Consider the following 12,206-nt stretch of genomic DNA (forward strand, 5'->3'; position numbering starts at 1 on the left):
TTCATGTTTTAGTTTCAGATCAAAATCGCCGTAGGACTTCCATGTTCCAGATTGTGTCCTTTTCCATTCATTCAAAATACTCTGACAAAGTTACTATTGCTTGTTCCCTTTTTTCACAGACAGGTCAATGGAGCTTTGCCTGTGTGTGCTGTATGCAAGCAGTTTACTCCAGCAACTTTGGTCTGAGTTCTTTACTTTTTAACTAAAAACCTGGTTCTTCAGGTGTGCTGGACATGCACAGGCTCTTTATGAGTAAATAAATAAAATGACTTTGTTGAGAGCTCTGTGGCATTTATAACATCTGACAATCAGGTCAATATTGTTGAAGGTGTATGGGAGTTGGACAACTAAACAAAATCTTACGATAAATGTATCGTGTTCAAACTCTGTATGTTCCAAGATGAAAAATAGTGAAAATTTCTACTTGAGCTTCCTTTGTGAAAAACTACTATTGCAGAAGAAACCTGAGGATTGTCTTTATGAGAACATACATTACCTTTTGATTTTCCAAGTAGAAAAACTGATATCAGATTGGAGCATCAAAAAAGTCAATCTGCTTCTACATTTTGAATAAGCACATTGGGCTGTTCTCCTTCACTGCAACAGAAGGCCATTTCATGTGTTTTTAGAGGGGATGATGATGAGGAAAGGTAACTGTGGCTCAAGGTGGAAAGTCATTTTCTGTTTTTCTTCGTTTTTACAGATTAGAAGCTGCCAAAGATGACTATCGAATACGCTGTGAAGAACTTGAAAAGGAAATTGCAGAATTGAGACAACAAACAGAAGAGCTTACTACACTGGCAGAGGAGGCTCAGTCTTTGAAGGATGAGATAGATGTACTCAGGTAAATTCTGTTCCATTAATCCTTTTTTAACTATTAACTTTTAATTTGTGTACTTAATCTACATTATCTTTTGTTTAAGTAATTTAAATATTAAATATAAATGCTTTCTCAATGCCAAGGTTCTTCTGGATCCTCCAGTTTAATTCTGCTTAAGTAAAATAGTTGTTTATTGTGTACCTTGATCACTAACTGTGAGTAGACTTAGCAGTTCTACGCAATCTTATGGTTATTACAGGGCACTTGGTGATCTCTTGAGTATTTGCTACTCACCTTCATCATGACTTGGACATCTGTTCTCGTCAGGAAACTATGCCCTTTCCTAGGTTTGCATCATTTGGACTTTGGGTGTGCTTTTGATTCATCAAATAATGCTAATATGAACACTTGTTGCAGCTCTCACTGTCACTGGATCTTAGCATACAAAGTTGTCATGATTTGATGATGCTAGGGGTTTGTAGGGTGGGACAGCCGCTTTTGCTGTGGAACATAATCCTTCAGTATTGGTACCTTGCTGCAATGAGTTATTCAGAACAGTTACCCATTCTCTCTCCCATGGCTTTGTTTTAATTTTGCCGTTTCTAATTCGCCAGCAGCTTTCTATCAAAGCTGTCTGTCTTTATCCCCTCTGTCATTAATATAAGGAATGAACCCATCAGGCTGCATAATTTCATAAACTGTCTGTGTGGGTGGCATAGGTTCAAAGAGTAATTCCTTGTTGCGAGAGAGAGGCTCTGCACTTCACTGGGGATCACAGAGATTTGGCTTGCCTCAGCATCTCATAAACTGGCCCATCAATTCGGTGGGAGATTCCCTGGGTTTCATAGGAAGTTGAGTCTGTAAATGATTTGGTTCAAAAATGAAACCAAGGACAGTGCTAGTGGTAGAGGGGTGGGTGGTTGTTGGGGTTTGGGCAGTTACTGTCCTGGCAGTGCAGTGGATATATTAAAAAAACTCTGAGAAGTTGTGAACAGAGCCTGCTGTTTCTTTTCTCTCTCTCTCTTTTTTTTTTTTTTTTTTTTTTTTTTTTAGAAGGATTCAAACTCCAAACAAATCAAACACAGTGCTTTACTTCTGTGTCACCAAGTGTGAGTTGCCCAGGAGATGGATCTTTATGATTTTATTCCTGGCTCTCATTAAAACAAATTGGAGGCCAGAAAGTTTTCTTCTTTACCCTTGTAAAATGCAGAATAGAAGATAATTTGGAATTGAAAGGAAATGAGTGGGAGTGAAGTTGTGTTAACTACTGTTTTAAGATTAGAAGCAGATAAGAAAGCTGTATCAGGAAGAGTGATAGTTTCTAAAGGACCTCTATCAGCAGTAATTTGAGTTGACAAACAGTCATATGGGAGGAAAGCAAGTAATTTAAAAGTGAAAACATTACTAATAAGAGAATATGATTGCTTTATTGTTCTCCTCATGATGTCTCAGAATGTCTTCTGCATTAAGGCAAAATAGTGAAGAAGCATTTAACTTTGTTAGTTTTGTTCGTTTTCTGAGTTCAAATTCAACACAAATCTATCCCTTCAGGCATTCTTCTGATAAAGTAGCCAAGTTAGAAAGCCAGGTAGAGTCATACAAAAAGAAATTGGAAGATCTGGGTGATTTGCGGCGTCAAGTGAAGCTTTTAGAAGAGAAGAATACAATGTACATGCAAAATACTGTGAGCCTGGAGGAAGAATTAAGGAAGGCCAACGCAGCCCGCAGTCAGCTGGAAACATACAAGAGACAGGTGAGGACAAGCACCATCAATGCAACAGTACTCTCTATTGTTCACCACTTTCTCTTCCTAATATGGTTAATACCTCAAAGTAAAAAAGAAACTATAAAAAAACCAACTCCTTCTGTTTAGAAGATTTCTGTGTTTTGTAGGTACTACCTTTGTCCTCCTTTCCTGCAATTCTTGTCGTTATTACAGGTTTATATTAGTTTACCGATAAGCAGTATTTCTTACATTTAAAAAATCAACAGAAGTTAGGGGTTCTTTCCTAAATTATTCCCAATTCATATTCAGTAGCAGGGCTTGAATTTGAGCCTCTTCTTTCAGAGAAAGTTATCTGCCTTTCGCTTAAAATTTTCCAGAAGTGAGGAATGCACCACAGCTGAGGTAGATTATTCCTCCGGTTAAGTAACCTCTCCTTTTTAAGATTCTGGTCTCTGATACTTCTGAATTTTTCCAGATAAGAAGAGAGAAGGACACATGTCGTCCCTGTTGTTTATATGCACTCAGCAGAGTACAAAATGTGTCACCAGCACACTCTCTGGAGTGAAAGGCATCTGCTTATCCTCCTGCTTATCAAAGTGCCATGTGATGCTGTTTCTGTAAAGGTGGACGATGTGCTTTAATCTTCTCTCTGCTTCTATGCTACAGGGACATGACATCACACTGACATTCTTGCTACAGGGCCAGGCAGAGCATGGCTCATTAAAGTATTAGTGCCTGCTCTGTGTTTCTGCCTGATTGAATGGTCACAGCACAGGGTCCCTGTTTGTCACCTTACAGTAGAATAAAACAGAAAAAAGCACTAACAACATTGCAAGCCCAGGAGCAATGTGTTTCCCTAAGACTTAGTAGCTCTTTTTTCCTGCACTTGGCCATCTCATTTATTAAGACAACTAGTTTGAGCCTCTGTGGCCTAGTTGTAAATACAGCCCAAATGTTTTCACCAGAAAAAAAGAACTTGGACAAGAAAAAAAATGAAATAACAGACAATTCCTGTAGTGGAACATGTCCTATGTATGAAGTATCCAACCCCAGTCATGAGAATGCCATCAGAGGAGTTTTTTCTTTGATTTAGAAGCATTGTGCTATGCAGATGTAAGTGCTTGATTCAAACTCCTATAGTAATTTGCAAGGAAATGGCATCTCCACTGCACACAGCAGAAACCTTTTCTAAGAAACTTCATTGCAGCATTAAGAATTGAAATGTGAAGATTCCAGGATAATTTTTTCATAATTTAATTCAGCCCCTTTGTGCATGTGCATTCTGATATATTTTTAACAGTATGTCTTGCTTTTCTTTGTTGCAAAATTCCTGCTTTACTCATTCCGCACTGAGATAATGCTTAGTAAATGTGATGACAGTTCATTTTTATTTTTTTTAATCCTATGCATTACCATGAAACTGTGTATCTTTCTATACCCTCACAAGTCCTAATTCAAGACAATTATACAGTTTATTTCCTGCTGTGTTTTTCTGCATGCCATTACCATAGCTTGAGTGATTACAAACATTAATGCATTTTTTTCAATTTGAGGTGAAAACTTACATCTTTTGCAAGTGGGGACACAATCACAGGTGTGAAGGCCTGTGTATTTTTTTTTATACCTGCATTTATTGTGATAGCCCCAGTGATGGATGTCACATCCGAGAAACGAAATATTTTCATATCTAGTATTTTATTTTTTTAATGTCAGAAAATGCAGGCCTGTGCTATTTTCACGGCCTTTAATTTAAGAACAACAGCAGCAAATTCCTTCTCTAAGACTTAAGACCATGCATATTTCAGGCCTTGTAGATATTTTGCTGTAGCTGTACACACTGAAAATTAAAGGGAGTGAGAAAAACTGGCTAGTCTTAATGTAAGTAGCGCTTCACAATTTAAGTTAATCTCTTCCTGTCTAATCTGAAAGCCATGAAAAAGCCTTCTTATAAATTCCTTCAGAAGAAGCTGTATGTCTTTATCTGAGTCTTCATTGACTTTTTGTGTTTGCAGTTCAGTTTTTGTTGACCTTACTTGCTTCAGTGCTCTCTGCGTTATGAGCTTCACTAATGTTCTGGGAATGAATCTTTGCTAGTAAAGGCTGAGAGTTTTGAAAAGGCAAGATTTCACTGATTTGCCTCCTACTATGCTCAGCTTTCATGTTTCTGCTCACTTAATTTTAAAAGCTCTTTACTGATCTGTAGTTGAAAGCATACATGCGGCTTTGTTAGCAGTGTTTCTCCCCGAAATAAGGAAAACTCTTTATAAGCCTGTGGCCGAATCTTTATATTAACGTATTAGAAGTTATTAGGAAATCTCAGGTTAGGAAATGTTACTTTTCTGCATGAACTCGTAGGTGTAGGTAATTTGCTTTCTTCAGAGTTTTTTCTTCTTACTAGGCTTCTCAGAATGCAGGGAGATTTTTCTGCTTTTCCTAAGCTCTTTGATCCCTAGAATTATGTAGCTTTTTTTCTGTACAACTTACTTGAGCTTAAATTCTTGTTTTAGATGTACTGAAAATACTTCACTAGTTTTTGTGTCTTTTGCTTGTACTAAGACCTAATATTTGAATGCTGTTTGTTTTGCTGAAACACAGAACAACTTATGAAAGAAGTTTTAGTGTGTCCTGTAGGTAGTTATTTCACTTGTTTACAACATGACTCATGGTGCATGGTAACGGGCTACTTTGTCTTTTGTATTTTGTTTTAATATTTGCAGACATATTATTGATTCTTGTTCTCACAGGCAGTTGAACTACAAAACAGGTTATCTGAAGAGTCCAAGAAAGCTGATAAATTAGATTATGAATGCAAACGACTGAAAGAAAAAGTAGACAGCCTCCAAAAAGAAAAAGATGTAAGTGCCAAGGTGTTATTTTTTTGTTAGTAATGATAGCAACTTTGTAACACAGAGATATGGTAATTAGAGTTAGCAATCTTTTTAAATTAGGAAGTCTTTTTTCAGCTAAAATTTTCCAGTGTTTCTGTACAAGATACTTTTTAAACCTAAGAGTTGTACAGCATGGAATAAAGTGACTGTACAAAAACATATGCAACCCATTTTTAAGAGGAAGAGCGTTCTTATTTGGCATCTGAAGTTGTTTACTATTTACCATGAGAAGGTTAATAAATACCTAGGGTAATTTTCATGTATTCTGAAAAACTGTTTACAGTAGGGTTTCTGTGGTATCATCTTAGAACTAAACTCCTGTTGCATTTTTTTTCCTAAGGCATTCTTCGAGGTACCATCAGTGTACTTCTCTTTGGGGATTCATGATTACTGTAGCAAGAGGCTTAGTAGTTGTGTAGAGGGAAGTGTCCTTTGTGGCGATCTCACCTTTTATGACAGCTCCTTGTTGATCTATCTTACACTGCCAACATGGAACACACAGGGTAGATACTAACCTGTCCCCTTCCACTTGTGTCATTTGCTGCTAGTGATTCTGCGATTGATTGCTCTCTTTTGCCCATACTGATCCTTCAAACTTCTCTTGCACACTGTTGTTTCTTACCAGTTTACTTTGGCTTGTTTCTTGGGAATGTATATGCAGGTGCCTCAGACTACCTCAAACCAAGGTCAGCACTTTGAGTTAGCAGTTTCTTAGACATGTTATAATTATCAGTCCATCAATACAATACAGCTGTCAGAAGCTCTGTAGGCTTTTTCCTCAATAGTCATATTTCATGTCCAGTTCTTTCTGAAATTTCCAGGCCCTGCACCTGAATATCATTTCAACTGAAAGTTTTCAGTTATTTTATGTTCATAGGTCATTGATTTCTATTTTTTATTAAATTTTTGGACACTTGACCTTCAGATCACTTCAATCTGCCTTTCATTTCAGGCTGAAATGCTTGTAGTAATTGTATTTGTACTGCGCTTTGGCTTTCTTTCCTGCTCTTTATTTTTAAATTGGGGTGGTTTTTTTCCCCAGTGCTTTTGTTTGACAGTGGTAAAGTTGTCTCTGTGGCTTATCCATTGCTTAGTGGACCATTTCATCTTGCACAAAGGATCTGAATTGCAGGCCATTGTCATACAGTTTTCCATTTTACCCCCTGACAAATAGTATTTTATTGGGCTGTTTTTGAGTATATTCTTTTGGATGCCTGTGAGAAACAGATTACAGCTAGAAGTCTCTCATCATATGGAGGTAGTGATTCACTCACTGTCAGTTACCTACTCTTTCTGTTCCCTCTTGTCACAATACTTATCAGTAAGGTAGCCCACCACAGGTCATAAGCTATGTAGTGCTATCTTGTTAGTTATATTTTGGATGCAGTTGCTGAAATTGATTTTATCCTTTTCTTTATGTTCTGGCAAAGCATGGTAGTGTGTTTTGATATCTTCAGCTATGTAGCTTGGAACTTTACCTCTGTGGTGTGTTATGTGATAAGTACTAAGATAATTTGATGAGTTGCTTGTCTAAATGAAGCCCTTGAGCTTTTTCTAGCCATTACAATATTCTGGCATTTGATAATCAACTGTTAATAGAATGAAATGCAAGGACCTCTCAGCTAACACAACTTCATACCTACACAGAGCCAAGATCTGTCCTGGACCATTTAGTAATACTGAACATTTCTAATTTTGGAGCAAACTGCAGCTTGGATCATTAAAGAGTTGCCATTTTCTTCTTTCGTTTTTGACTCTTGGCAACATTCTGCACAAAGACTTGGTGCTATCTGTAGATTCTCATTTTTTTTTGCCAGAAGGCAACTTGTGCCAAACTGAGAGAGTATTTGCCTGATGCTACTAAATAACACATCTCTCTGGATCCCAAGGTGGTCCAGTCCTGTTCTTCAGTTCTCTTTGGACCGAGTCTTAAGCAACTAATTTTCTTTTATGGCCAAGATTCTGATGAGTGGCAAGGCCAGCTGATACACAGGTGGAATGGGATATGGAAATGCGGCTCCCACTTTCACTGGTAAAAGACAAACAAAATGGAGTTAAAACAGTTTGTTATGTTGACTGTGTACTCGCCTGCTCTTTATTTCGCTCCTGTGTAAACCTTGGATACATGGTGAGGGAAAATTCTATGCTCTCTTAATTCACTTCCCTTTGCCTTGGAATCAGCCCCAATGAAAGGAAAAGGAAAATGTCTGACTGGCCACAGTGGATGCAATTTACTACCCATACAGTAACTTTGCATCTCTAATTATCTCAATTTTGTAAACTTATACCCTGTTTTTTCTAGCCTCCTAAGATCAGCAACTCTTCTCCAAAAAAACACCACTGGCCATGTGGAATATATAATACTTAAATTTATTCTATTGTGAAATGGACTGAGATACCTTAATTTCAAAATGATCTCTAGAATTACATTACATTCTTTTTGAAGTGTTGAAGTCTATGCCTTTTGGTGACCTGTATACTGCTAAAGATGGGTGTGTAGTGCCAAGACTGATGTTTGTTATTTGTTCTCTTTCCAATTGTTCTCTTTCCAATTGTTCTCTTTCCGATTATTCAGAGATTAAGAACAGAAAGGGATTCCTTGAAAGAAACTATTGAAGAGCTTAGATGTGTACAAGCTCAGGAGGGTCAACTCACCACTACAGGTAAAAGACAAATAAGGAGATTAAATGCCTCTTTTCTAAAGTTTACAGGACCTCTCTGGAGAGTATTGATTGTGCTTTTGTTTAGCACACAATAAGTTTAAGCTCCTCTAAAATCAGAAGTGAAAAACAGCTTCAACTATTTATAACTTCCTCACCAAGCAAAGACTTTGCATATTACTTCAGTCAATCAGAAATTTTACTCTCTTCCCCGGTGTGATATTTTTATAATGTATATCTGATTTCTGTGTAGTTACATAATTTTCTTTAGAGACATGTTTTTTCATGATGTTTCATGTGTTATGGTTCATTTCTATCTGTAATGTTGCATAGCTTTGTAGTTCTTAGATAAGCTAATGAGCAGAAAAGAAATTGCAAAATTATTTCTTCAGAATGGATGAAGTCTGAAGTAATTATTAATCTCCAAATGAAATGGTGCTTGCCTGTCTGTCGTACTGTAGCCTTTGTGTCATTTTACATTGTCTAGCAGTAGTCTAAAACTGTAAATTTCTAAAACAGTGTTTACTTCTTTTCATGTAAAGAAAGTAAATGGTGTGCTTGCAAAAGTTTTTACTTTTCCTTACTCAGGATTGATGCCTCTGGGAAGACAAGAACCTTCTGACAGTTTAGCAGCAGAAATCATTACTCCTGAAATAAAGTAAGCTAATATGTGCTTTGTTTTACTAACCTTTACAGTGCTCTATGGCAAGTTGAATCTGAGTCAGCAGTGCCCTGGTAGCCAGGAGGGCCAACCATGTCCAGGGGGCATCAGGCAAACCATCACCAGCCGGGTGAGGGAGGGGATTGTCCTGCTCTGCTCTGACCTGGGGTGGCCCCAGCCTGAATATTGTGGCAGTTTGGGGCACTGCAATATAAGAAGCACATAAAGCTATTATAGAGTATCCAGAGGAGGGCCATGAGGATGGTGAAGGGACTGGAGGGGAAGCTGTATGAGGAGCAGCTGAGGTCACTTGGTCTGTTCAGCCTGGAGAAGACCTCGTGGTGGTCTTCTGAACTCTGAGGGGAGACCTCATGGTGATCTTCATCTTCCTAGTGAGGGGAAGAGGAGGGGCAGACATTGATCTCTTCTCTGGGGTTACCAGTGACAGAACCTGAGGGAATGGCCTGAAGTTGTGTCAGGGGAGCTTTAGGTTGGATATTAGGAAAAGATTCTTCCCCCAGAGGGTGGTTGGGCACTGAACAGGCTCCCCAGGGGAGTGGTCACAGCATCAAGCCTGGCAGAGTTCAAGAAGATGAGGCTCAGTCGCATGGTGTGGTTCTTGGGGATGGTTCTGAGCAGGGCCAGGAGTTCAACTTTGATGATTCCTGTGGGCTACCAAATTCCTGGATTTTCTCTAAGCATACATGTTTCCATGTACACTGTTTCCAGCAGGAAGGTGGCTTCCATGCCTGCTTGTTAGAGATGGACAGTAGCAGTGACTGCTGTATGTCTGAAACTTCTTGATCTGGAGGTCCAGGCTTTTGCTTCTGCTGATGAATGGGGAAGACTGCACAAAGCAGCCCTCTACAGAATTAGCTATAGTGCTCTCTTGACCCCCCCATGGTGACAGAACATGGCACTTTTCTTGGTCCCCTAGAGAAGACCTGCAGACCAAATGGGAGTATTTCCTGAGGCAGTTCAGTCCATGGCCTATCAGATTACCTGTGGTAATCAGCAAATTAAAGTGACACAAGGAGTTGACAAGGCTCACTGAAAAAGCTTTAAACTAGATTTGAAGGGGAAATGGATAAAGGCAGGCTCACCAGAGATGAACTGGGAACCCTGTTGTTCTGTTTTCACAGAATCATTGGGGCATTCACAGCTTCTGAGGGCAACCTGTGCCAGTGCCTCAAAACACTCACCACCTTCAAAAGAATTTTTTTTCTCGTATCTAATCCAAATATTTTTTACTTAGAAGCCATTCCCCCTTGTCTTTTCACTCCATGTCCTTGTAAAAATTCCGTTTCCAGCTCTCTTGTAGACTTGCTGCAGGTACTGAAAGGCTTCTCTGAGATATCCCTGGATCTTCCTTGGCCTGAACAACCCCAACTCTCTCAGCCTTTCCTCATAGGAGAGGTATTCCATCCCTGTGATCAACTCAGTGTCCTCCTCTGCACTCACTTCAACTAGCCCTGTGCTGAGCACCCCAGAGCTGGATGCAGTGTAACATGTGGGATCTCACCAGAGCAGACTAGAAGGACAGAATCCCCTCCCTTTCTCTGCTGGTCATGCTGCTTTTGATGCAACCCAGGACACAATTGGCTTTCTGGGCTGTGAGTGCACATTGCTGGGTCATGTCCAGCCTCTCACCCACCAGCACCCCTGGGTCCTTCTCAGCAGGGCTGCTCTCAATCTGCTCATCCCCAGCCTGTGCTGATACTGGGAGTTGCCCTGACCCAGGTGCAGCACTGTGCACTTAGCCTTGTTGAACCTTATGAGTTTTCCATGGGCCCACTTCTTGAGCTTGTCCAGGTCCCTCTGGATGGCATCCTGTCATTCAGGTGTAGATTTGGGGGTGTTGTGTAATGGCTGAACATGAGCCAGCAGTGTGCTCAGGTGCCAAGAAGGCCAGTGGCGTCCTAGCTTGTATCAGCAGTAGTGTGGCCTGCAGGACCAGGGCAGTGATTGTCCCCCTGTAGTCAGCACTGATGAGGCCACACCTCGAGTACTGTGTCCAGTTCCAGGCCCCTCACTTCAAGAAGGACATTAAGGTGCTAGAGCATGTCCAGAAAAGGACAATGGAGCCAGTGAAGGGTCTAGAGTATAAATCATACAAGGAGCAGGGGGGAGGAGGTGTTTATTCTGGAGAAAAGGAGGCTCAGGGGTGACTTTGTCACTCTCTACCACCACCTGAAAGGAGGTTTTAACATGGCGGGGGTTGGTCTCTTCTCCCAAGTAATAAGAGGTGGGACAAGAGGAAATGGTCTCAAGTTGTGCCAGGGGAGATTTAGACTGGCTATTTGAAATCAAGTGTTGTCTAGCATTGGAGCAGCCTACCCAGAGAAGTGTTTGAATCACCATCTCTGAAGGTATTTGAGAAATGTGTAGATGTGGTGCCTGGGGACATGGTTCTGTGGTGGACTTGGCAGTGCTGGGTTTATGTTTAGATTTGATGATCTTAATAGTCTTTTTCAGCCCAAATGATTCTGTGAAAACAGATCAACGGGGTTGAAGTGACTTGCTCAGGTTTATGCAGTAGTTCAGTGAGCTGAGATTACAGCCTTCCTTCACACTTGAGTATTGAGTTTTGCATTCTTCGTGTTTGCCCTATATCTATTCAGCTGTACTCTTGAGATCTAATAGGGGTACTCAGGTGATTTCCTTGTGCTGTGCTTTCTACAGTTACAGTTCCTTGAATTAAGTTTATGTTTGGGGTTTTGAAGAGACATGGTTGTTGTCTTCAGCTGTCTTAAACTGTCTTGCTTGAATAGGTAAAGATGATATTTGTAAAGATGATACTACCTATGGTAAACTGTCTTCTTTGTTATAGAGTCTGGCATTCTTTTTTTCTACAAAATTGTGTTTTATGTGTTTAGGGAGAAACTCATTCGCCTTCAGCATGAGAACAAGATGTTAAAATTGAACCAAGAAGGTTCTGACAATGAAAAGATTGCCTTGCTGCAGAGCCTTCTTGATGATGCAAACTTACGGAAGAATGAACTGGAGACAGAAAACAGGTAAGAATTTTTGTCCTCTGTTTCACTTGACTTTTCTAATAATGCCATATACTTTTGACTGTACTGTGTCCAATACAGGTATCCCCAGGACAAGAAAGACATGGACTTAGTGGAGTCAGTACTGTGAAAGGCCACAGTGGTGTGACTACAGGACTGCTGTGTCTTTCATGAGTAGAATCTGAAGGATAGAGACTATGTAGCCTGAAAAAGAGAAGGCTCAGGGTGGATCTTATCAATATATCTTACCAAAGTATCTGATGGGAGAGTCTAAAGGAGATAGAGCTAGACTCTTCTCTGTGATGCTCAGTAAAAGAGCAAGAGGCAGTGGGCAGAGCTTAAAACACATTTTATTTTGTCTGAATGTAAGAACATACTTTTTTTTTTGCTGTGAGGGTTGCTGAACACTGGATTATGTTGCCTAGAGAGGTTGTCTC

The 12,206-nt window shown here is 39.8% G+C and overlaps 1 protein-coding gene across 5 annotated transcripts in view; it reads left to right on the forward strand.

The window, feature by feature from the left end:
* Positions 1 to 12,206, forward strand: part of HOOK3 (hook microtubule tethering protein 3) — a 69,790-nt gene that overhangs the window by 33,821 nt on the left and 23,763 nt on the right. For all 5 annotated transcript variants that reach the window (XM_018085953.1, XM_018085955.1, XM_008933716.3 and 2 more), the window contains 6 exons: positions 704 to 844; positions 2,372 to 2,573; positions 5,291 to 5,401; positions 8,010 to 8,097; positions 8,683 to 8,752; positions 11,632 to 11,772. In XM_018085953.1, the coding sequence (XP_017941442.1) occupies positions 704 to 844; positions 2,372 to 2,573; positions 5,291 to 5,401; positions 8,010 to 8,097; positions 8,683 to 8,752; positions 11,632 to 11,772 (753 nt within the window). The remainder of the gene's footprint in view (positions 1 to 703; positions 845 to 2,371; positions 2,574 to 5,290; positions 5,402 to 8,009; positions 8,098 to 8,682; positions 8,753 to 11,631; positions 11,773 to 12,206) is intronic.

This window comes from Manacus vitellinus, unplaced genomic scaffold (genome assembly GCF_001715985.3).
Source record: "Manacus vitellinus isolate BGI_N305 unplaced genomic scaffold, ASM171598v3 scaffold_9_pilon, whole genome shotgun sequence".
Taxonomy (NCBI): Eukaryota; Metazoa; Chordata; class Aves; order Passeriformes; family Pipridae; genus Manacus; species Manacus vitellinus.